We start from the raw sequence: 26,362 nt of genomic DNA on the forward strand, positions 1-26,362 counted from the left end.
TGTGTGTGTGTGTGTGTGTGTGTGTGTGAGAGAGAGAGGTTGTGTGTGTGTGTGTGAGAGAGAGGTTGTGTGTGTGTGAGGGGTCATCACACAGGGTGGCTGTGAAGCGTCTAGTGCAGTAGTGCAGAAGTGCTTGTAGTTAGTGCATGCTGCATGTTGCATGCTGCCCTCTGCTTGCAACTCTCTGCTTTCAGCTACCGCCGCTGGCTAGCTCCCTCATAGGGGGTGAAAAGAGGAGCCGAGAGCGTAAGTCTCCTCTGCCAGTCCAGAGCCTCTCCACCACCAAGACTCCTGCAGTGCCTCCTCGTGGCCACACATGGTAACTGGGTCCCCTGCGGTCCCAGGCTAAACTGCAGGGGATCTGGGAGCAGCAGTGGGCCCCAGAGATGCGGTGTGCAGGCCCACCACAAGGTGGACACGCCCTGGCACCCATCAACCACTGCCCCAGCTATGGACAGATAGCCCCACTGCCTTGTGGGTTAGCCTCTTGAGGCAGGGCTAAGGGAGCAGACCCCGACAGAAAAGCAATGCGCTGGCGGTGCGCAATAGGCGGGCCTAAACACAGCCAGGACCCGGCAGCCTCCTGCAGCCAGGATGGGGAACTGGTCATCCTGGGCTCACCCATGCCACCAGATTTACCTCACCATGGCGAAGATAGTGCTACTGGGGATAGCGCGCCTCCAACGGCACTCTAAATAATCTCTTTGCGCAGGTATCCACCTCTGACCACGGTGAATACTCTGGATCCACATCTGGTTGAAGACTGGCGACGGGAGCAGGTTTGAATAGACTGGGAGCTTCTAGTCAGAGCCCTGCACGTCAGCGGCACAGGATATTGGTCGCTATCAGCTGGGACTGAGTGGCAGCTGATCTCGGCAGCACCCTGTGTGACTGAGCAGCCCCTATTTAGGGACCACACTGCTCACCTCAATCCGAGGAGGGGCCTAGAAAAGGTGGCCTAAAAAATGCCCACTCAACTCGCACCTGGACAGGCTACCGCACCTGTCGGGTCATTCCACTTCTGCGGTCGAAACAGAAAAAAAAAAACCCAAAACCTAAAACTGGCAACATGGAACGTAAGAACCCTCCTGGACTCCTATGGCAGAACCGAAAGACCTCACAGAAGAACAGCACTGATTGCGGCCGAGCTGAGGCGTTACAACATCGACATCGCCGCACTTTGCGAGACCAGGCTCCTTGATGAAGGGCCGCTGATAGAGGAAGGGTCTGGTTACACCTTCTTCTGGAAAGGCTATCCCCCAGGTGGACAACATCTGCACGGTGTGGGACTGGCCATCAAGAACACACTGCTACCAAGACTCACTGAAACACCTGTGGGCATCAGTGAAGGACTGATGACCCTCCGTATCCCCCTGGCGAAGAACCGCTTTGCTACACTTCTTAGTGTGTATGCGCCAACACTGCCATCCGACACTGAGGTTAAAGACTCATTCTATCAGTCACTGGATGAGGCTCTCCACCGGATCCCCAAGACCGACAAGATCCTCCTCCTTGGGGACTTCAATGCTCGTGTGGGGCAGAGTGCTTGGCAGGCATGGTATTGGTCAGGCCAACTCAAATGGCATGAGATGACTTCCTCTCTGCTCTGAGCACAACCTGACCATAACCAACACCATCTTCCAGCAAAAGACCAAATATAAAACATCATGGATGCACCCACGCTCTAAACATTGGCACCTGATTGACTATGTCATCGTGAGACGTTGTGACATCAAAGACGTTCTCATATGCCGGGCCATGAGGTGCAGAATGCTGGACAGACCACAGGATGATCGTGGCCAAAGTCCACATGAGCGTACGCCCCCCCATGCGGAGACGTGGGGTCAGTGGGAGACACTTAGACTGTGCCCGTCTGAAGGATACCAGCACAAGAAATGAGTTCCGATGCTCCCTGGCTGAAAAACTTGACACAGACCTACAGTGGACCGCTATCAGCTCAGCCCTTCATGAAGCAGCAGCCCACACAATCGGCTATAAGACCAAAAACCACCAGGACTGGTTTGACAATAACTCAGACACCATCCGTAACTCACTGAACGTCATGCACAAAGCACACCAGGCAACCCTGAAACCCCTCATTGAGCACCGCCAGACAGCAATGGCAGAGGGCGAGGCGTGAAGTGCAAAAGACCCAACGGACAATGCAAAACAAGTGGTGGACAGAGAAGGCACAGGAAATCCAATCTTTCGCTGATAGAAATGATATGCATAACTTTTACAATGCAGTCAAATCTATCTACGGCCCAACAAACCACTGCACCACTCCTGTTAAAACCGCAGATGGGCTCAGAGTCCTAAAAGACCAGAGCAGTATACTGGAGAGGTGGGCTGAACATTTTAATACCCTGCTTCATCAGGACTCTGAAGCAGACCGCACCATCCTGGATCAACTGCCTGAACTTCCACCGATTGACAACCTTAACCAACCCCCGACCTTCCTGGAGGTCCTGTCAGCCGTCCGCTCTCTGAAGAACAACAAGTCTCCTGGCATGGACAATATCCCTGCGGAACTGCTTAAACAGGGTGGTTACCTCTGTACAAGAGCGCTACATCAACACATCACTAAAGTATGGGCTGATGAAAACATCCCACAGCAATGGAGAGATGCCAAAATTGTCACTATATATAAAAACAAAGGTGACAAGACCATCTGTGGCAACCACAGGGGTATAGCACTCCTTGCTGTTGCTGGTAAGGTCCTGGCCACGGTGCTGCTGCAGAGGCTCCTCAACATCACAGAGGCTCCCAGAGGCACAGCGTGGCTTTAGGAAGAACAGGAGCACAGTCGACATGGTCTTCACAGCCCGGCAGCTTCAGGAAAAGTGCAGGGAGCAACATCAAGACCTGTTTATGGCTTTTGTCGACCTCTCCAAAGCCTTCGACACTGTGCAGAGAGACCTACTGTGGGACATCCTGCTCCGGTTTGGATGCCCTAACAAGTTTGTCAACATCCTCCGACAGTTTCATGATGGTATGAATGCTAGGGCGACAATAGGAGGACAAGAGTCTGCCTCCTTCCCTGTGTGCACAGGGGTCAGGCAGGGGTGTGTACTAGCACCAGTGCTCTTTAACATCTTCCTCCTATGCGTCACCCAGCTTCTCCATAAGGAAATTGAGGACAACAGCGGGGTGACAGTAGTCTATAGGCTCGATGGCAACCTCTTTAACATCAGGAGGCTGCAGGCCACCACCAAGCTGCACAGAGGGAGGGTCCTTGAGCTGCAGCATGCAGATGACTGAGCTCTGGTGGCTCACACTCCACAAGACCTCCAGGCTGTCCTGGATGCAGCTGTGAAGGCTTACAGCAGGATGGGGCTGACCATCAACATCACCAAAACAGAGGTAGTCTGTCAGTGGAGCACCAACATCCCACCCACGCCACCCATCTTCAGCATCAATGATAAGCATCTATCTGTAGTACCATCATTCAAATACCTCGGGAGTATCCTCTCTGAGGACAATAACATCGACAATGAGGTCCAGAACAGAATCAAACAAGCATCAGCTGCCTTTGGGAGACTCAGGCGCCGGGTCTTTCAAAACAAGAACTTATACCTCCATACAAAAATCTCTGTGTATCAAGCAGTGTGCATCACCACCCTCCTGTACAGTTGTGAAGCCTGGGTCACTTACAGCCGCCATGTGAAGTCCCTGGAGCATTTTCACATCCGCTGTCTCCAGCGAATGATAGGAATCACTTGGCGTGACCGAGTGCCACACACCGAGATCCTCAGGAGAGCAGGCTGTAGGAGCATGGAGGCCTCCATCACCCACTACCAGCTACGATGGCTGGGGCACGTCATAAGGATGCCCCTCAATCGGCTGCCTCACTAAGTGCTGTATGGCCAGCTCGCCCAAGGCCAGCGCTCTGCTGGAGGGCAGAAGAAGCGCTATAAAGACCAGATAAAAACAGCGCTAAAGAAATGTAAAATCAGACCAGGGGACCTGGAGGCTGCTGACCGTAACACCTGGCGTCAGATGTGCCAAGACGGGACCACAGCACTGGAGGACAGGACAGCCAGGAGGCAGGAAAGAAGGCAGACAAGAAAAACAACCAAGGTTGCCAGGACAACCACTCCTACATACGCATGTCCCACCTGCGACAAGACCTGTGGATCCAGGATAGGACTATACAGCCACCAGAAAACTCACCGCTGAAAGTCAGAAGTGGACGTCATCATCGGCTTCGATGGACAACTACAAGCAAGCAAGTGTGTGTGTGTGTGTGTGTGTGTGAGAGGTTGTGTGAGGGTGTGTGTGTGTGTGAGGTTGTGTGTGTGTGTGTGTGTGTGTGTGTGTGTGTGTGTGTGTGTGTGTGTGTGTGTGTGTGTGTGTGTGTGTGTGTGTGTGTGTGTGTGTGTGAGAGAGAGAGGTTGTGTGTGTGTGTGTGAGGGGTTGTGTATGTGTGTGAGAGAGAGGTTGTGTGTGTGTGAGGGGTTGTGTGTGTGTGTGTGAGGGGTTGTGTGTGTGTGTAAGGTGTTGTGTGTGTGAGGGGTTGTGTGTGTGTGTGAAGTCCCCCCCTCTCCAGATGAAAGAACAGAAGAAAACCAAAAACAACACACTTATGAACAATAACTATTAGTAAGTGTAAAATAAATTATTTTTACGTAATTAAATAAATTAGGTAAATAAACCAAAAATCTAAAATGTATAAGAAGTCAATTAGATAAAATAAGATAATATTACACGTGTAACTCAAATAATAAATAATGCATGTTGTAACTCAATCGTTGTGTCGGATTTGTTTTTTTGTTTTTATTATAATTAATTCTATGTTTATTATTAATCATGAGTTCTATGTTTATTATTAATAATTAATTCTATGTTTATTATTAATCATGAGTTCTATGTTTATTATTAATAATTAATTATATGTTTATTATTAATCATGAGTTCTATGTTTATTATTAATAATGAATTCTATGTTTATTAATCATGAGTTATATGTTTATTATTAATAATTAATTCTATGTTCATTATTAATCATGAGTTCTATGTTTATTATTAATAATTAATTCTATGTTTATTATTAATCATGAGTTCTACGTGCATTTTAATGCCAGTGCTCGTACGTTCCGCCCTGTGAGCGAGACAACCAGAAGAACCGGGCCAGCGTGGTGTGGTGGGAGGACTACTTCAGACGGGAGGTGAGCAGCCAGAGCTTCACCTGCTTCTTCAACCAGCAGCGCAGGTGAGCCTCCTCCTGGAGGGCGTGACCTTTGACACCACACTCACCCTCACACTCAGATGAAGCTCCCGTTCAGCTGCGGAATAACACAGAATAATTACAGTTATAGTGCAATATTTGTCTCTTTTATTTGTTTTACACGCTATAAATCAACCAACCAATCAGATTCTTCTTCTGTGGTTTCTTCAATCTGCCAAATCAAACTGAAGAATCATGAATAAATCATTCATTCAGGTTATTTTGTTCTTGGCCTCTTTTTTCCTCCGGGCTGCGTCTCTATAATCCTGTGATCGCCACAGTGACCTCGTGTTATTTATATTTATTTATTTTAGCTTGACCCTGAAAATGAGATTTTATTTCATGTTGAGGAGGAAAAACAAAACAAGAGCACTTAAAAGATGAGGAAGCACGCGGTAAGTCATGAGTCATTTCAGAGAAGGCATAATGGTTATATTATTATATATTATATATTATATACTTATTATTTGAACTGGTTTTGTAAACGTATCATTTATTTTCTACAGTTGCTCCTCTTCTTTGCTGTCGGTTTGATTTATTTAAAAGACCCTTTTATTTTGAAATATCAACAGGAAGTGTTGGTTTTCACCAGGGGCGCCTCCTCTGGCTGTATAGAAGCATTCATGTGGTCCCCCCCCCAGGGGGCGCCTCCTCTGGTTGTATAGAAGCATTCATGTGTTCCCCTCCCTCACCACCAGGGGGCGCCTCCTCTGGTTGTAAAGAAGCCTTCATGTGTTCCCCCCAGGGGGCGCCTCCTCTGGTTGTATAGAAGCATTCATGTGTTCCCCCCCCCCAGGGGGTGCCTCCTCTGGTTGTATAGAAGCCTTCATGTGTCCCCCCCCAGGGGGCGCCTCCTCTGGTTGTATAGAAGCCTTCATGTGTTCCCCCCCACCAGGGGGCGCCTCCTCTGGTTGTATAGAAGCATTCATGTGTTCCTCCCCCCAGGGGGCACCTCCTCTGGTTGTATAGAAGCCTTCATGTGTCCCCCCCCCCCCAGGGGGCGCCTCCTCTGGTTGTATAGAAGTCTTCATGTGTTCCCCCCCAGGGGGCGCCTCCTCTGGTTGTATAGAAGCCTTCATGTGTTCCCCTCCCTCACCACCAGTGGGCGCCTCCTCTGGTTGTATAGAAGCCTTCATGTGTTCCCCCCCAGGGGGCGCCTCCTCTGGTTGTATAGAAGCCTTCATGTGTTCCCCCCTCACCACCAGGGGGCACCTCCTCTGGTTGTATAGAAGCATTCATGTGTCCCCCCCCCAGGGGGCGCCTCCTCTGGTTGTATAGAAGCATTCATGTGTTCCCCCCCCAGGGGGTGCCTCCTCTGGTTGTATAGAAGCCTTAATGTGTCCCGCGCCTCCTCTAGTTGTATAGAAGCCTTCATGTGTTCCTCCCCCCAGGGGGCGCCTCCTCTGGTTGTATAGAAGCATGCATGTGTTCCCCCCCCCAGGGGGTGCCTCCTCTGGTTGTATAGAAGCATTCATGTGTTCCCCCCTCACCACCAGGGGGCACCTCCTCTGGTTGTATAGAAGCATTCATGTGTCCCCCCCCAGGGGGTGCCTCCTCTGGTTGTATAGAAGCCTTCATGTGTCCCCCCCCCCAGGGGGCGCCTCCTCAGGTTGTATAGAAGCCTTCATGTGTTCCCCTCCCTCACCACCAGGGGGCGCCTCCTCTGGTTGTATAGAAGCCTTCATGTGTCCCCCCCCCAGAGGGCGCCTCCTCTGGTTGTATAGAAGCCTTCATGTGTTTCCCCCCACAGGGGGCGCCTCCTCTGGTTGTATAGAAGCCTTCATGTGTCCCCCCCCCAGGGGGCGCCTCCTCTGGTTGTATAGAAGCCTTCATGTGTTCCCACCAGGGCGCCTCCTCTAGTTGTATAGAAGCCTTCATGTGTTCCCCCCCAGGGGGCGCCTCCTCTGGTTGTATAGAAGCCTTCATGTGTTCCCCTCCCTCACCACCAGGGGGCGCCTCCTCTGGTTGTATAGAAGCCTTCATGTGTTCCCCCCCAGGGGGCGCCTCCTCTGGTTGTATAGAAGCCTTCATGTGTTCCTCCCCCCAGGGGGCGCCTCCTCTGGTTGTATAGAAGCCTTCATGTGTTCCCCCCCCAGGGGGCGCCTCCTCTGGTTGTATAGAAGCCTTCATGTGTTCCCCCCTCACCACCAGAGGGCACCTCCTCTGGTTGTATAGAAGCCTTCATGTGTTCCCCCCCCAGGGGGCGCCTCCTCTGGTTGTATAGAAGCCTTCATGTGTCCCTCCCCCCAGGGGGCGCCTCCTCTGGTTGTATAGAAGCCTTCATGTGTCCCCCCCCCCAGGGGGCGCCTCCTCAGGTTGTATAGAAGCCTTCATGTGTTCCCCTCCCTCACCACCAGGGGGCGCCTCCTCTGGTTGTATAGAAGCCTTCATGTGTCCCCCCCCAGAGGGCGCCTCCTCTGGTTGTATAGAAGCCTTCATGTGTTTCCCCCCACAGGGGGCGCCTCCTCTGGTTGTATAGAAGCCTTCATGTGTCCCCCCCCCAGGGGGCGCCTCCTCTGGTTGTATAGAAGCCTTCATGTGTTCCCCCCCACCAGGGGGCGCCTCCTCTAGTTGTATAGAAGCCTTCATGTGTTCCCCCCCAGGGGGCGCCTCCTCTGGTTGTATAGAAGCCTTCATGTGTTCCCCCCCAGGGCGCCTCCTCTGGTTGTATAGAAGCCTTCATGTGTTCCCCCCCAGGGGGCGCCTCCTCTGGTTGTATAGAAGCCTTCATGTGTTCCCCCCCCCAGGGGGCGCCTCCTCTGGTTGTATAGAAGCCTTCATGTGTTCCCCCCCCAGGGGGCGCCTCCTCTGGTTGTATAGAAGCCTTCATGTGTTCCCCCCTCACCACCAGGGGGCACCTCCTCTGGTTGTATAGAAGCCTTCATGTGTTCCCCCCCCAGGGGGCGCCTCCTCTGGTTGTATAGAAGCCTTCATGTGTCCCCCCCAGGGGGCGCCTCCTCTGGTTGTATAGAAGCCTTCATGTGTTCCTCCCCCCAGGGGGCGCCTCCTCTGGTTGTATAGAAGCCTTCATGTGTTCCTCCCCCCAGGGGGTGCCTCCTCTGATTGTATAGAAGCCTTCATGTGTCCCCCCCCAGGGGGCGCCTCCTCTGGTTGTATAGAAGCCTTCATGTGTTCCTCCCCCCAGGGGGCGCCTCCTCTGGTTGTATAGAAGCCTTCATGTGTTCCCCCCCCAGGGGGCGCCTCCTCTGGTTGTATAGAAGCCTTCATGTGTTCCTCCCCCCAGGGGGCGCCTCCTCTGGTTGTATAGAAGCCTTCATGTGTTCCCCCCCCAGGGGGCGCCTCCTCTGGTTGTATAGAAGCCTTCATGTGTTCCCCCCAGGGGGCGCCTCCTCTGGTTGTATAGAAGCCTTCATGTGTTCCCCCCCCAGGGGGCGCCTCCTCTGGTTGTATAGAAGCCTTCATGTGTCCCCCCCCAGGGGGCGCCTCCTCTGGTTGTATAGAAGCCTTCATGTGTTCCCCCCCAGGGGGCGCCTCCTCTGGTTGTATAGAAGCCTTCATGTGTCCCCCCCAGGGGGCGCCTCCTCTGGTTGTATAGAAGCCTTCATGTGTTCCTCCCCCCAGGGGGCGCCTCCTCTGGTTGTATAGAAGCCTTCATGTGTTCCCCAGGCGCCTCCTCTGGTTGTATAGAAGCCTTCATGTGTTCCTCCCCCCAGGGGGCGCCTCCTCTGGTTGTATAGAAGCCTTCATGTGTTTCCCCCCCAGGGGGCACCTCCTCTGGTTGTATAGAAGCCTTCATGTGTTCCCCCCAGGGGGCGCCTCCTCTGGTTGTATAGAAGCCTTCATGTGTTCCCCAGGGCGCCTCCTCTGGTTGTATAGAAGCCTTCATGTGTTCCCCAGGGGCCTCCTCTGGTTGTATAGAAGCCTGCATGTGTCCTCCCCAGGCGCCTCCTCTGGTTGTATAGAAGTCTTCATGTGTTCCTCCCCCCAGGGGGCGCCTCCTCTGGTTGTATAGAAGCCTTCATGTGTCCTCCCCCCAGGGGGCGCCTCCTCTGGTTGTATAGAAGCATTCATGTGTCCCCCCCCAGGGGGTGCCTCCTCTGGTTGTATAGAAGCATTCATGTGTTCCCCCCCCAGGGGGCGCCTCCTCTGGTTGTATAGAAGCCTTCATGTGTTCCTCCCCCCAGGGGGTGCCTCCTCTGGTTGTATAGAAGCCTTCATGTGTTCCCCCCCCAGGGGGCGCCTCCTCTGGTTGTATAGAAGCCTTCATGTGTTCCTCCCCCCAGGGGGCGCCTCCTCTGGTTGTATAGAAGCCTTCATGTGTCCTCCCCCCAGGGGGCGCCTCCTCTGGTTGTATAGAAGCCTTCATGTGTTCCCCCCAGGGGGCGCCTCCTCTGGTTGTATAGAAGCCTTCATGTGTCCTCACCCCAGGGGGCGCCTCCTCTGGTTGTATAGAAGCCTTCATGTGTTCCCCCCCAGGGGGCGCCTCCTCTGGTTGTATAGAAGCCTTCATGTGTTCCTCCCCCCAGGGGGCGCCTCCTCTGGTTGTATAGAAGCCTTCATGTGTTTCCCCCCCCCAGGGGGCGCCTCCTCTGGTTGTATAGAAGCCTTCATGTGTCCTCCCCCCAGGGGGCGCCTCCTCTGGTTGTATAGAAGCCTTCATGTGTCCTCCCCCCAGGGGGCGCCGTATAGAAGCCTTCATGTGTTCCCCCCCCAGGGGGCGCCTCCTCTGGTTGTATAGAAGCCTTCATGTGTCCTCCCCCAGGGGCGCCTCCTCTGGTTGTATAGAAGCCTTCATGTGTCCCCCCCCCCAGGGGGCGCCTCCTCTGGCTGTATAGAAGCCTTCATGTGTTCCTCCCCCCAGGGGGTGCCTCCTCTGGTTGTATAGAAGCCTTCATGTGTCCCCCCCCAGGGGGCGCCTCCTCTGGTTGTATAGAAGCCTTCATGTGTTCCTCCCCCCAGGGGGCGCCTCCTCTGGTTGTATAGAAGCCTTCATGTGTCCCCCCCCCAGGGGGCGCCTCCTCTGGTTGTATAGAAGCCTTCATGTGTCCTCCCCCCAGGGGGCGCCTCCTCTGGTTGTATAGAAGCCTTCATGTGTCCTCCCCCCAGGGGGCGCCTCCTCTGGTTGTATAGAAGCCTTCATGTGTTCCCCCCCCAGGGGGCGCCTCCTCTGGTTGTATAGAAGCCTTCATGTGTTCCCCCCCCAGGGGGCGCCTCCTCTGGTTGTATAGAAGCCTTCATGTGTCCTCCCCCCAGGGGGCGCCTCCTCTGGTTGTATAGAAGCCTTCATGTGTCCTCCCCCCAGGGGGCGCCTCCTCTGGTTGTATAGAAGCCTTCATGTGTCCCCCCCCAGGGGGCGCCTCCTCTGGTTGTATAGAAGCCTTCATGTGTCCTCCCCCCAGGGGGCGCCGTATAGAAGCCTTCATGTGTTCCCCCCAGGGGGCGCCTCCTCTGGTTGTATAGAAGCCTTCATGTGTTCCCCCCCCAGGGGGCGCCTCCTCTGGTTGTATAGAAGCCTTCATGTGTTCCCCCCCCAAGGGGCGCCTCCTCTTGTTGTATAGAAGCCTTCATGTGTTCCCCAGGGCGCCTCCTCTGGTTGTATAGAAGCCTTCATGTGTCCCCAGGCGCCTCCTCTGGTTGTAGAAGCCTTCATGTGTCCCCAGGGCGCCTCCTCTGGTTGTATAGAAGCCTTCATGTGTCCTCCCCAGGCGCCTCCTCTGGTTGTATAGAAGCCTTCATGTGTCTCCCCAGGTGCGCCTCCTCTGGTTGTATAGAAGCCTTCATGTGTCCCCCAGGCGCCTCCTCTGGTTGTATAGAAGCCTTCATGTGTCCTCCCCCCAGGGGGCGCCTCCTCTGGTTGTATAGAAGCCTTCATGTGTTCCCCCCCCAGGGGGCGCCTCCTCTGGTTGTATAGAAGCCTTCATGTGTTCCCCCCCCCAGGGGGCGCCTCCTCTGGTTGTATAGAAGCCTTCATGTGTCCTCCCCCCAGGGGGCGCCTCCTCTGGTTGTATAGAAGCCTTCATGTGTCGCCCCAGGGGGCGCCTCCTCTGGTTGTATAGAAGCCTTCATGTGTTCCTCCCCCCAGGGGGCGCCTCCTCTGGTTGTATAGAAGCCTTCATGTGTCCTCCCCCCAGGGGGCGCCTCCTCTGGTTGTATAGAAGCATTCATGTGTCCCCCCCCCAGGGGGCGCCTCCTCTGGTTGTATAGAAGCATTCATGTGTTCCCCCCCCAGGGGGCGCCTCCTCTGGTTGTATAGAAGCCTTCATGTGTCCTCCCCCCAGGGGGCGCCTCCTCTGGTTGTATAGAAGCCTTCATGTGTTCCCCCCCAGGGGGCGCCTCCTCTGGTTGTATAGAAGCCTTCATGTGTTCCCCAGGCGCCTCCTCTGGTTGTATAGAAGCCTTCATGTGTTCCTCCCCAGGGCCTCCTCTGGTTGTATAGAAGCCTTCATGTGTCCTCCCCAGGGAGCGCCTCCTCTGGTTGTATAGAAGCCTTCATGTGTCCTCCCCCCAGGGGGCGCCTCCTCTGGTTGTATAGAAGCCTTCATGTGTCCTCCCCCCAGGGGGCGCCTCCTCTGGTTGTATAGAAGCCTTCATGTGTTCCCCAGGGCGCCTCCTCTGGTTGTATAGAAGCCTTCATGTGTCCTCCCCCCAGGGGGCGCCTCCTCTGGTTGTATAGAAGCCTTCATGTTTTCCCCCCCCAGGGGGCGCCTCCTCTGGTTGTATAGAAGCCTTCATGTGTCCTCCCCCCAGGGGGCGCCTCCTCTGGTTGTATAGAAGCCTTCATGTGTCCTCCCCAGGGCGCCTCCTCTGGTTGTATAGAAGCCTTCATGTGTTCCCCCCCAGGGGGCGCCTCCTCTGGTTGTATAGAAGCCTTCATGTGTTCCCCCCCCAGGGGGCGCCTACTCTGGTTGTATAGAAGCCTTCATGTGTTCCTCCCCCCAGGGGGCGCCTCCTCTGGTTGTATAGAAGCCTTCATGTGTCCTCCCCCCAGGGGGCGCCTCCTCTGGTTGTATAGAAGCATTCATGTGTCCCCCCCCCAGGGGGTGCCTCCTCTGGTTGTATAGAAGCATTCATGTGTTCCCCCCCCAGGGGGCGCCTCCTCTGGTTGTATAGAAGCCTTCATGTGTCCCCAGGGCGCCTCCACTGGTTGTATAGAAGCCTTCATGTGTCCTCCCCAGGGAGCGCCTCCTCTGGTTGTATAGAAGCCTTCATGTGTCCTCCCCCCAGGGGGCGCCTCCTCTGGTTGTATAGAAGCCTTCATGTGTTCCTCCCCCCAGGGGGCGCCTCCTCTGGTTGTATAGAAGCCTTCATGTGTCCTCCCCCCAGGGGGCGCCTCCTCTGGTTGTATAGAAGCCTTCATGTGTCCTCCCCCCAGGGGGCGCCTCCTCTGGTTGTATAGAAGCCTTCATGTGTCCTCCCCCCTGGGGGCGCCTCCTCTGGTTGTATAGAAGCCTTCATGTGTCCTCCCCCCAGGGGGCGCCTCCTCTGGTTGTATAGAAGCCTTCATGTGTTCCCCCCCCAGGGGGCGCCTCCTCTGGTTGTATAGAAGCCTTCATGTGTCCTCCCCCCAGGGGGCGCCTCCTCTGGTTGTATAGAAGCCTTCATGTGTCCTCCCCAGCGCCTCCTATGGATGTATAGAAGCCTTCATGTGTTCCCCCCCCAGGGGGCGCCTCCTCTGGTTGTATAGAAGCCTTCATGTGTCCTCCCCCCAGGGGGCACCTCCTCTGGTTGTATAGAAGCCTTCATGTGTTCCCCCCCCAGGGGGCGCCTCCTCTGGTTGTATTGTTAGAAGTGGGACAAATAAATGCGAATTTTTCTGGGATTAGCGAGAGCAAGACCAGACGGGATGGCACTTCTTGTGATATTCAAATGCCTGGATTCATGTGTGTTAACCTGCCTGTAGATCAATGGTCATTGATAGGATAATGTGATATATGTCTCCCAGTATGTTCCGTATCCTGACCCCCGGTTAGAGTGATATGATGTCACTGGCACCGGGAAGTCTCACCAAGTCTGAAAGGATCATAGAGTGGAGACCCTAAGTACCCAGGGACAGGAGGAGACACCAGTTCCCCTCTTTGATGTGGGACGGAGAGTCTCTCCAGAACCTCTCAGGAAGAGAGGGAGGGGGGGGATGAACCCCCCATCAACACCCCAAAGAGGGGGACGAATATCCGGTAAAAGTGGGAGGAGCCGAGGGTATAAAGGTGACGGACAGGCTGAAGAAAAAGAGAGTTTTTAGAGGTTTTTTTGAGGGTCTTTGGGGGAGTTTTTGAGTGGTCAGAAAAAGGGTTTTTAGTTGGTGTGATTTAGCGTCAGGCTTCCGTGAGGGAACTGACTTGTAATTGTACTTTGTTTATTTCTTTCTTCCTTTTTTGAATAAAATACTTGGCTGCCTTGCAGTCTTAAACTTTACATTCGGTTCGTGGACCTACTTTTTTGTGAGTCCTATTTCTTCACCCGTCGACCCACCCGAGGAGACGGAAGGCGGAGACCCGAGCGGACCCCCGCAGCCTCCGAGGTGAGTCTGCACGGCTACCCCTCCTGACCTCAGTCCCGGAGGGGCCATTCTGAGCCCTCACACTCTCCACTGACATTTTGTACGGACGAGAGAAATCGCTGCAGCTGGTAGACCTCCGGCTCTCGGCCGAGCCGTGGTTGGCTCCGGGACCAAGAGAGGGACTCGTAACACTCGAGTCCTCGTCGCGAGTTTGTCCTAAGAATAAGAATATTAATAAGTGTCCCGCCAGCCGCTCTAAGAGCCTCGTACCCTCGAGCGTGTTTGGGAGGAGACTAGATAATTGAATACCCAGCATTTCTCTCCGCGGAGATCGATCTGACATCATCCGGGGTGCCGCGTGCCGAGAATAACAGCTACCACTGTCTATGTGCACGCGCGTCATTCATCAGGCCCGAACGATCGCGGAATCATATAGAGGGAGTTACTGATCTCCGCCTCCTCTCCCCCTTAACTCGGTCTTCGCCCTCGCTCGAGTTTCCCTCTCCCCCTCGAAGCGTACGGCGCGGAGACCGTGACCGGGGCCGTTCGTCAGAAGAGAGGGACAGGGCATCGTGACCCGTGTGGACCCGTGTCCTCTCCAGTGCGACAGGTTAGTCGCGCGCGGTGACGCGCGGCGCCTGGGCGCCGCCGACGGGCTCTTACGACAGTTATCTACAGGTCTGTCATTAGAGCACGATTATTTCCCCTCAATAAAGTACCCGGTGTGAGCCGGCTCGCACCTCAAACCTTTCCCCCCCTCCTCTCCCGTCTCGTTCCCGTTCCCGTTCCCCTCTCCCCTCTCCCCGCTCCTCTCCTCCCCCGGTTTCCCCTACCCGAGAAGACTGCGGCGTGCCTTTTTCTTTCCGTCTCTCACCCGAGGCGACAGAATTCGGTTCACGTACGTCGTCTCTCTTAACATGGCGCCCGAACAGGGACCTGAGAGGTAGATAGGCTTGTGTTTGATAACTTAATTAATCAATACGCGGTTAATTAAATAGAAACCAAGGATTAGATATTGAAATCTGGGTTTCTCAACTTCAAGCACAAGGAGCGGATTCTTCTCTCTCAGGTTAAAACACACAAACCCTCCCCGACGAAAACTGTATGAAACCAGTGAAAACGAACTGAATTGATTTATTTACTTAGCCAGAGAAGGTAACCGGTGATTTCCCGGCGAGCACTCGGACTACCTGTATGCTCGTTCCCCGTGCCGGGGAACACCCATTATCTCCCCTCTGCCCTCATCACCGAGGCACTCCACCTGTTTATCGGGGCAATCGAAGCCCGTAATCTGGCCGTCCTTTTCCCTGGAAAAGGAACCGTCCATTTAACGCGGTACCGATCGATTTTCAGCGTTTTGGTAGTTCCGGAGAGGAGGAAATCCTTTAAAACTAGAAGTACTTCACGAGAGGGCGTTTTAAAGGGAGTTAGCATAAAGTAAATAAATCAGTGCGCAATAGGTTGAAGAGTTACCTAGCTCGTTGGAATAACCCGCTTGGCGAGGGCGTAAATTTCTACGCTCGTCTCCCGTCTAAAACCCAGCTTAACCCTAAAAATGCGTTATTGGCACACAGAGAAGGCCGAGCTGAGCTGATCCCTTAGTGCGATAAAGGCCGAGGAACTGAAGAGACGAAAAAAGGCACAAAAACTCTCCTAGTACTTGTAATTAATTGAGTTTAATTACAAAACTTTAAACACAAGCCGATGAGTGAGGCTCCCCGCTTGGAGATAGCCGTCGCTTGGCATGTGTGTTTAAATAATTAACCGCGAATAAAAAGAGTGAGCGTATCACCATTTATTCCGGCTGATGTGTGTGTGTGTGATTGTCTATAGTGACGCCGTTCTAACCAGACTGCGGCTGTAACAATTACCCTAATACCTATAGGGGTCGAAATCCGTCTGGGATTTCTCCTCAAACATATTCCAAGAGGTGTGTGCGTGGGATCACAGCCTTTTTATTTGGAAGAGAGGTGCGCGGTTCAAGCGGAGGCTGAGAGGAGAAAGAGGGCCGTATACATCGTCACCACGGCTGTAAGTGACGTCCCACTCCGACCACAGTTGTATCGCTCAGACACTGGCCTCCCTCTTCCTTTATTGTGCATATTGATGTGCAGGGTGGCGCGAATAATACTGTAATAACGGCAGTGTTGTTTTGACCATCTATGATAAATCTGGCAGTGTTGGATAAACAATCCTTGTGTTCCCCCAGGACATGTGGAAATAAATATCTGACTAAATCCCGATAGGAGGCTGCAGTGTGATACATGCTGGAGCTTTGTTTTCATTATTTCCCCCCCTCTTCCCAAACAGGCTCTTGTCAAATGCATCATGCCTCATCCTCCCGACATCACCGAATATAGCAGTTTATGGACACTCAGACGTCCTAGTTAAACAGGAAAATATAACAGGAACCTAGAATAGGATAACATATCCTCCTTTTATTTCTGAAGCGAGTTGGACTACCTTGAACAGGTGTGATCCTCCTAGGTTGTGAGTGTTCGATTGAACCCACATTATTGACTTTAATTTAGTTGATAGCTTACATTGAAATTACCGATTGAGTTTGAGTTGATTTATTGAATTTAATTTGATTTATTGAGTTTGATTTGATTAATTGACTTCATTCCAATGAAGTGTTTTTGTTCAGGTTGATCCATTGATTGCAAATTATATTTTTGACCGTTTTAATCAGTTGCGACATAACTACTACCGTTCAAAATAAAACTGACAGATCGTGAAACCAAAACAAATTAAATAAAAAGAGACACTAATAAAAAGAACAGGCTGGTGCGCAGGCACGGCACAGACAGCTGAAGTAAATGCCTTTTTGGAAGGCCTCTTAGCAGCTAAGAAGAACAACACTTCTAAACCAAGACTAGTAACTGACAGAGATTACTGTCACAAAACAGGTACTCAGGAATTGGAGTACTGGACACAAAGAGATTTTACAAATGTAAAAGGCGAACCACTCGCCCACGCGCATTTGTGGAGTCTGATCGCAGAAATAACTTGTTCTATGGACCTAGATTGGAATCATGTTAATGGTCACACCGACGTTAGAGATTACGATCATGATGGTAATAGACAAGTTAACCTAATGGCCCAGACACGACTCAAGGTGGCCAAACTCTCCCTGAAATTTCCACCGGGATGGAAGGGAGAAGACGCATTCACTGAGGTGCCGCCTGACGATGCCTATCAGGTGGTCACTGAAGTGCACGAAGGACTAGGGCATGTGGGTCATGAGAAGATTCTAAAGGTTCTGAAACATGATCGGCATCCCTGCTCTGAACACACACAACACAGGTCAGATCACGATGTCAGCAATGTGCCATGGTCGATGGGTTTAAGAAAAGCTACGCTGTAGCGACTTAAGATATTGTGTAACAGACACATCCAAAACTAATTTGGAATGGCAAGTCCTTATCCCATCAATCCTGAACTTGAACTTGACATCGGTGACCTGACCACACACACAACACAAGCCATGTGGATGCTCAGCTGCTCGGGGGACAAAATCTGGGAAGGCAAAAGCCTGTATAACCTGAAATTGTCTCTCAAAGGCAGCCAAACCCCCTGTGGGTTTAGCCAGAGAGGGCCTCCCCTCCTGTCGCCTGATTTTTTATGGGCCCTGCGTTACCACGTTTGGCCTAAGAACAGTAATGGGGCGTTATGTTGTAACGACTCAATAATAACTTTGATAGACGATTTAAGGACGAGCGTCCTATTTTTCTTTGATACGTTTATTCAGTTTTGTTTATTGTTTTGACCTCCCAGGATATTTCTGGTGGCGGAAATATCTGATACCTGTTCTGATTATGGTGATATTGGTTGCCATAATTGGTCTGCTGCATAAATTAGGTTTGTTACCCTTAGCCCGATACATCACGGCTAAAATTCTGAAGGGGATATGTTATGTCATCAAACACACCATTATCATACTGTTCCGGGTGTTAAAATATAGCATAGTGGCTCTAGCAAGGGCACTACATTCAACAGGTGCGAGCCCGAGGAATCGGCTCGTGCGGACCAGAGGTAGATCTCCCAAGGTGAGATTTGCACCTGGTACTAAATAAACAGGTAGGAGAGCGCCTCCCACAAATGTTCCTTAAGAACAGGACGAGGGGCGGAAGGAGAAGGAGAGAGAGGGTGTTAGGGGAACGGCGGTTCTCTTAAACAGGATCTCCTGATGACAGGTAAAACAACAATTTTTTGACAGGTTTTTAAGACATTTTTAACGGACTGACTGATCGACTGAATGTGTGGATTTTTGTTTTTGTTTAGCCAGTTAATGGTAAATGTTTAGACGGGGTAACTCTTTTGTTTTGAATTTTGGGGACGGGCGACCTGTTGACCTTTTTGTTTCTCTCACAGGATGACCTTGTCACCTGGGGGGAGTTTACTTTTGAACCAGTGCATGTCCCGCTATATTTTTCTTTTTGTTAGTTTTTCCATCACATTTCACATTATGTCGTTTTATAGAATTTCAGTAAATCATTGATGCTGGCGCGGCTATCTAATAGGAGAGCACCGTAAATTGGAAGTCGCGTACGGAATAATTTGTTCGGGCCAAACCTGGCCGTAAAAGGGACCTGACTGTTTAAATGTTTAATTTTAATTTTGAAATTTTAATTTTTACTATTTTAAAATTTTTGTTATTTTAATTTTTAATATTTTAAGATTTTTATTATTTAAAAAAAAAAAAAAAATTATGTCTTCTAATTTTTTTTTTAATTCTTATTAAACTTTAAAAAAAAAAAAAAAAAAACCTGCATTAATTAGTCCAACAGAAGGTTTCTATAACTAGCTTTCTGTTTTTCTTTGATATATTCTTTATTATTAGCTTTTGTGTTTATGGTTTTAACCTCACATCACCCATCGGTACTTTGACAAGTTCAAACCCTCCGCCCAGAATGGGAGCACCATGAATCCCAATGTCAAGCAGGTCCAGGTCTGTTCGCGTCATCCACACAGCGAAGCCTGGATCTGAAAGATCGAGAGAGAAGCCCTGCATGTGCATCCTGTGACCAGAACCAGTGATCCGTCTTCCTGAAGACCGAGCAGCGCATGCAGTGACGTTCCGACCTCTACCTGGGGATCAAGACAGACTGTCACAGATCCCACCAAGGCCAACGGCGTTTCGAGAATCCCCCGAGCTGACCTGCCTCTTGGAAGCAGAGCCAACGGACGTGGCACTACCAGGACCGCAGGGGAGCAGCAGAGATCGAGCAGTATGAGGCTTCATACTGGGGGCCCGACGTTGACAACCAAGGTCAACACGACGACAGTGTGGGCTCCACCCACATTGTTTTTCCACAAGCAGGACCGGGGCAGATGCGTCCCGGTGCTGACCTTTTCGAACTGAACTGTTCGACCGGGGGGACTCAACTGTGATTCGTACAGAGGGTTCCCCCGAAGGAACTCAATTGCACCCGGTGCAGAGGGTTCGATGAAGAAGATCCGGCTGTACATTGCACAGCGGGTCAGGACAGTTTGTCTACGAACGGAATATTGGACTTGATGGGTAATCATAACTCATAGACATTTGGCGGTCCTGATTTCTGGACTATGTGGATTATATGGTGACAACGATGCGGAAGAGACACTGGGACAATGGAGGAGTACCAAGGTGATTGAGCGTGAGTAACATGGGAAAAGAAAAAAAAAAAAAAAAATGTGATATGACTTGTATTGAGGTATTCATTTTATGTTACTGATTTCAAGGTTTTCAATGGTTTATGTTGTATGTTGGTTTTTTTGTACATGTAGGGGTTTTGGTTGAAGCATAGTTCAGGTTTTGATGTTAAGTATCTGTGGCTAATCCGAGAGAGGGTGTGAGGAGTAGTCGGGTTAACACAGATAACTGATAATAAGAGAAACAGATTAAGTACCATTTGCATAAAAGTAATTGAAATATTAAAGGGGCTTGGTTTATCAAAATTCACAAGAGAGGGTGTTAGAAGTGGGACAAATAAATGCGAATTTTTCTGGGATTAGCGAGAGCAAGACCAGACGGGATGGCACTTCTTGTGATATTCAAATGCCTGGATTCATGTGTGTTAACCTGCCTGTAGATCAATGGTCATTGATAGGATAATGTGATATATGTCTCCCAGTATGTCCCGTATCCTGACCCCCGGTTAGAGTGATATGATGTCACTGGCACCGGGAAGTCTGACCAGGTCTGAAAGGATCATAGAGTGGAGGATAAGAGCCTGAGAGGTCAGAGGAGGCGTTTACAACAGGCTAGACACGACAGGACAATGGCACCTCTGGTGATATTCAAATGAAGACCTGGATTCATGTGTGTTAACCTGCCTGTAGATCAATGGTCATTGATATGATAATGTGATATATGTCTCCCAATATGTTCCGTATCCTGACCCCCGGTTAGAGTGATATGATGTCACTGGCACCGGGAAGTCTCACCAAGTCTGAAAGGATCATAGAGTGGAGACCCTAAGTACCCAGGGACAGGAGGAGACAACAGTTCCCAATTTGATGTGGGACAGAGAGTCTCTCCAGAACCTCTCAGGAAGAGAGGGGGGGGGGATGAATCCCCCATCAACACCCCAAAGAGGGGGACGGATATCCGGGAAAAGTGGGAGGAGCCGAGGGTATAAAGATGACGGACAGGCTGAAGAAAAGGAGAGTTTTAGAGGTTTTTGAGGGTCTTTGGGGAGTTTTTGAGAGGTCAGAAAAAGGGTTTTTAGTGGGTGTGATTTAGCGTCAGGCTTCCGTAAGGGAACTGACTTGTAATTGTACATTGTTTATTTCTTTCTTCCTTTTTTGAATAAAAAACTTGGCTGCCTTGCAGTCTTAAACTTTACATTCGGTTCGTGGACCTACTTTTTTGTGAGTCCTATTTCTTCACCCGTCGACCCACCCGAGGAGACGGAAGGCGGAGACCCGAGAGAGCGGACCCCGCAGCCTCCGAGGTGAGTCTGCACGGCTACCCCTACTGACCTCAGTCCCCCAGGGACCATTCTGAGCCCTCACACTCTCCACTGACATTTTGTACGGACGAGAAATCGCTGCAGCTGGTAGACCTCCGGCTCTCGGCCGAGCCGTGGTTGGCTCCGGGACCAAGAGAGGGACTCGTAACACTCGAGTCCTCGTCGCGGAGTTTGTCCTAAGAATAAGAATATTAATAAGTGTCCCGCCAGCCGCTCTAAGAGCCTCGTACCCTCGAGCGTGTTTGGGAGGAGACTAGATAATTGAATACCCAGCATTTCTCTCGCTGAGATCGATCTGACATCATCCGGGGTGCGCGTGCCGAGAATAACAGCTACCACTGTCTATGTGCACGCGTCATTCATCAGGCCCGAACGATCGCGGAATCATATAGAGGAGTTACTGATCTCCGCCTCCTCTCCCTTAACTCGGTCTTCGCCTCGCCGAGTTTCCTCTCCCCTCGAAGCGTACGGCGCGGAGACCGTGACCGGGGCCGTTCGTCAGAAGAGAGGAACAGGGCATCGTGACCCGTGTGGACCCGTGTCCTCTCCAGTGCGACAGGTTAGTCGCGCACAGACGCGGCGCCTGGCGCCGCCGACGGGCTCTTCGACAGTTATCTACAGGTCTGTCATTAGAGCACGATTATTTCCCCTCAATAAAGTACCCGGTGTGAGCCGGCTCGCACCTCAAACCTTTCCCCCCCTCCTCTCCCGTCTCGTTCCCGTTCCGTTCCCTCTCCCTCTCCCTCCTCTCCTCCCCCGGTTTCCCCTACCCGAGAAGACTGCGGCGTGCCTTTTTCTTTCCGTCTCTCACCCGAGGCGACAGAATTCGGTTCACGTACGTCGTCTCTCTTAACAGTATAGAAGCCTTCATGTGTTCCTCCCCCCAGGGGGCGCCTCCTCTGGTTGTATAGAAGCCTTCATGTGTCCTCCCCCCAGGGGGCGCCTCCTCTGGTTGTATAGAAGCCTTCATGTGTCCTCCCCCCAGGGGGCGCCTCCTCTGGTTGTATAGAAGCCTTCATGTGTTCCCCAGGGGGCGCCTCCTCTGGTTGTATAGAAGCCTTCATGTGTTCCCCCCCAGGGGGCGCCTCCTCTGGTTGTATAGAAGCCTTCATGTGTTCCTCCCCCCAGGGGGTGCCTCCTCTCGTTGTATAGAAGCCTTCATGTGTCCCCCCCAGGGGGCGCCTCCTCTGGTTGTATAGAAGCCTTCATGTGTTCCTCCCCCCAGGGGGCGCCTCCTCTGGTTGTATAGAAGCCTTCATGTGTCCTCCCCCCAGGGGGCGCCTCCTCTGGTTGTATAGAAGCATTCATGTGTTTTCCCCCCCCCAGGGGGCACCTCCTCTGGTTGTATAGAAGCATTCATGTGTTCTCCCCAGGGGGCGCCTCCTCTGGTTGTATAGAAGCCTTCATGTGTCCTCCCCCCAGGGGGCGCCTCCTCTGGTTGTATAGAAGCCTTCATGTGTCCTCCCCCCAGGGGGCGCCTCCTCTGGTTGTATAGAAGCATTCATGTGTTCCCCCCCAGGGGGCGCCTCCTCTGGTTGTATAGAAGCCTTCATGTGTTCCCCCCCCAGGGGGCGCCTCCTCTGGTTGTATAGAAGCCTTCATGTGTTCCTCCCCCCAGGGGGTGCCTCCTCTGATTGTATAGAAGCCTTCATGTGTCCCCCCCCAGGGGGCGCCTCCTCTGGTTGTATAGAAGCCTTCATGTGTTCCTCCCCCCAGGGGGCGCCTCCTCTGGTTGTATAGAAGCCTTCATGTGTCCTCCCCCCAGGGGGCGCCTCCTCTGGTTGTATAGAAGCCTTCATGTGTTTCCCCCCCCAGGGGGCACCTCCTCTGGTTGTATAGAAGCATTCATGTGTTCCTCCCCCCAGGGGGCGCCTCCTCTGGTTGTATAGAAGCCTTCATGTGTCCTCCCCCCAGGGGGCGCCTCCTCTGGTTGTATAGAAGCCTTCATGTGTCCTCCCCCCAGGGGGCGCCTCCTCTGGTTGTATAGAAGCCTTCATGTGTTCCTCCCCCCAGGGGGCGCCTCCTCTGGTTGTATAGAAGCCTTCATGTGTCCTCCCCCCAGGGGGCGCCTCCTCTGGTTGTATAGAAGCCTTCATGTGTCCTCCCCCCAGGGGGCGCCTCCTCTGGTTGTATAGAAGCCTTCATGTGTTCCCCCCCAGGGGGCGCCTCCTCTGGTTGTATAGAAGCCTTCATGTGTCCTCCCCCCAGGGGGCGCCTCCTCTGGTTGTATAGAAGCCTTCATGTGTCCTCCCCCCAGGGGGCGCCTCCTCTGGTTGTATAGAAGCCTTCATGTGTTCCCCAGGCCCGATGACGTGCTGTGGCAGCGCTCCCATGACACCAGCGTGCTGCTGCACTGCGTCCTGTGGCCGATGGTTTCCCTGCTGCTCGGCGCGCTCATCGTGCTGCTCACCGTGTGCGCGCGCTCGCTGGCCGTGCGCGCCGAGGCGCTCCAGAAGAGGAAGTGCTCGTACGAGGCGTGCCGCGATGCGCCCGCCGGGCCCTCGGGCCGCCGGGCCCACGAGGCCGAGGACCCCCCGCCCGGGACGAGCTCCGCCCCCGAGCCGTCGTCGCCCACCAGGACCCTGCCGCTGTTCGCCGTGCCGGTGCGGCGCCGGGACCGCGAACATTAGAGGACCCCGCGCCGCCTCGCCGGGTCCGGACTCGAACCCCCGGGTCGGAACCGGCGTCTCTTCCTGGACGGATTACAGACGTCGGACGGCGTCTCGACCGTAGCTCCGGACCGTCGTGAGTCCCAGTAGCCCAGTGAGACATTTAATTTAAATACATTTAGTCACTTTATATTTATTTATAAGTTTGAAATGTAGCCATTCTTCTACTTTTTGTGCTTTTTACTGTCGTCACTTTTTAATTTCTTCCCATATTTATTAAACTTCGCTCAGTTTATAATTCGACAGTTTAAAAACGTTCCAGCGGCTCTAAAGGGGGAAATACCTTCTTTAATAAATATAAATAGTCTTTTATTGTGAAATATCGGCAGGAAGTGTGTGTGAGATCATATCTATCAGAGTGAATGGTTCGACCGGCGCGTCGAGCCCATTATTTATTTTTAAAGAAGTGAACATGTCGTCGAGATTAACGTAGATTAACGAGAAACAAATATGTAAATTACGAGAAAAAACTCCTGAAAACTAAATTATTATTTATTATTATTTTCGTCAAAAAACTCAAATCTGAAGGAAGCGAAGATCCTGAGAGAAAAATAACGCTCGTTTAAAAAAGGTTCTTCTCTTTTACTTCACGAATATATTTAGTTTATTTTGATGTTTCTGGCTGTTATGTTCAAGGCTTCTTTTTTTATACCTATAATTGTCCTAAAATAACCATAAAACACATTGTTGAGTTCAGAGTCATGAAACACCAACTAAATAATAATAGTTTACGGATATAGACACACTCTATAGTTTTATTTGATCATTATTAATATTTATTTATTTATAATTATTCTTTATTATTATTATTCCTTATTATTCTTCTTTATTCTTCTTCTTTATTATTGTTCTTTATTTATTATTATTATTTATTTTTATTTATTATTACATTTTATTTATTATTCTTTCTTTATTATTATTATATATTTATTATTGTTGTTATTCTTTTTTTATTTTTAGCTATTTATTTTTATTATTTATTTCATTTTATTTATTGCTATTATTCTTCGGTGTGCCCGAGGTCGTGACCCCGTCAACCAGCAAAGTCAATGTGGAAATCAAAATAGGAAACTGGTGTTTTTGTGAGCGGCTGCTAACTGTTGAAATATTAAATACACAATTAAATCAGATTATTTCTCTTTTACGGCGACGTAAGACTGGGAAGTTTAACTTCTTTAAACAACATTTTATTTAAATAAACGACCTCACGAAGAAACGACTTCACGTTTGTGGTCTTTATTTGGGCTGAAACTACAAATAGTTCAATACTTCAACAAAAATATTATATATTTTACGCTCCCATTTATATTTTTATTAAAAGTAATTCCTAAACTACCAACATTAAAACAGCATAAAATTAATTTCAGTTGTAAAAATTAACATATAAAAGAAATAAATGTGGAGGCTGAAGGCAGGAGACCAACTGATGGTGAAATATAAATATTTATATACATTTTTATTTTCATTTATATATAAATATTTATTAAAATATATTTATTTCTATATATATGTATTGTTATTTATTTCTATATATATATATTTCTATATTTATTAATGTATATATATATATTTCTATATGTGTGTGTGTGTTCTGTGTAACCAGCAGAGTAGCCAGAACAAAGTAAACAGTTAATTAGTTGCATAACTGTTGCTGTGTGGGATGTAGCTTGATTGAGCATGCTAATGCTAATAGGGGAGTTAAAAATAATATATTTCTATCAATTATTCATTAAGTTATGTCTTTAAATTGCTTGTCACAAACGATTTATTCAGGATTCTGATTGATCTACGTCCTCTTGTGAGTCGGTAGAGTTTGATTCTATGAGATAACGATTTAATTCACATGAATTCACAGTTTCCCACGACTCTGAGGCGGTCTGTTGCTCCATCTCACGGAGTTCGTGTTTCTTCTTCTGCATTTTTATTGCTGCAGGACAACTTTGAAGAGACTAAATTACCTCTCTGCCACGCAGTAGAGACAACAATAGAGCTGCGCTCGCCAGAACATGATTCATCTCGTTTCTGAGTTTTTGATCTTCAAGACTCCACAAATTCCACCACCAGTCTATAAATTACCTCCGCGTTGCTTAGCAACAGCCACGAGGCCGAGCGACGCCGCTGCCAAGTGAAAAAAACTCAAACTCCAAGTTGGCTTCTGGTCCGTGTTGTGAACACAGCTCTTCCTCCTACTCCTCTTCCTCCTCCTCCTCTTCCTCGGGTTCACGAGCAACTTTAATGCAGTTTTAAGTTTTAGCCTCGTCCTTTTGGCTGAAAGCGAGAAAGATTTTAATAAAACATGTATTTGTTTCTCCGGAGGCGAAATGCACACCAGCAGGTTTAATTATTCCTCCTCACATGTTTTAATTTTAATTTTAACTTGATATGTTCCTCTTGGTTTTGGCTCACGCCCACAAGCGAACATTTCAGAAAACGCTTTCTAAAAATGCAGATTATTTTTTTAAAGTTCAATAAACAGCGACAGCAGTGAACCTGGAGAGAGTGACCTCTGGAGGTCACGGTGCTTCACAAATGATGACGCTCGCTTTAGATATTTATAAAACGAAAGTCATGTAAAAATAAACACGTGTTCTGAAGTCGTGTTTTACGTGTTTAAAGACACATGAACAAAGAATTGAATCTCAATGTTCGAGCCGTATCTGAATAAAACTCAACATTTAAATGTGATATAAAGTCTTGTTTACGCACGTTAGCAACATTCTGGAATATTGAATCTCAAAGTTTTGCCCCTTCAGGTTTAGATTCAGACGCCAGTTTTATCATCGCGACGTGGCGTTCACTGGCGTCGGGAAATCTCACGAGCAACCGTGCGACAAGTAAAATGAGTTGAACGACTTTGTGACTGCAGAGAGACAAAAGCAGGAACTGCTCCAGGATGTAGTTCTGTTTTTCAAAACAAAAGTCTTCACTATATCCACTGGTTTTCCATTCCTCCTGGTCTCCTCTCGTCTTCCACTCTTTCCTACTTACCTTTCCTCGCTTTGCTTTCCTACTTTATTCTTACTTTTCGATCCTTTGTCCTCCCTTATATTCT

General features: G+C 50.5%; 1 protein-coding gene across 1 annotated transcript in view; it reads left to right on the forward strand.

Moving 5' to 3' along the window:
• The window catches only part of LOC130200383 (calcium-activated potassium channel subunit beta-4-like), a 33,236-nt gene extending 9,249 nt beyond the window's left edge, over positions 1–23,987 (forward strand). Inside the window, exons 3-4 of the mRNA XM_056424640.1 lie at positions 5,085–5,212; positions 22,944–23,987. Coding sequence (XP_056280615.1) covers positions 5,085–5,212; positions 22,944–23,271 — 456 coding nt within the window. The 3' untranslated portion in view covers positions 23,272–23,987. The remainder of the gene's footprint in view (positions 1–5,084; positions 5,213–22,943) is intronic.
• Positions 23,988–26,362: the final 2,375 nt, after the last annotated feature.

Source organism: Pseudoliparis swirei, chromosome 10 (assembly GCF_029220125.1).
Source record: "Pseudoliparis swirei isolate HS2019 ecotype Mariana Trench chromosome 10, NWPU_hadal_v1, whole genome shotgun sequence".
NCBI lineage: Eukaryota > Metazoa > Chordata > Actinopteri > Perciformes > Liparidae > Pseudoliparis > Pseudoliparis swirei.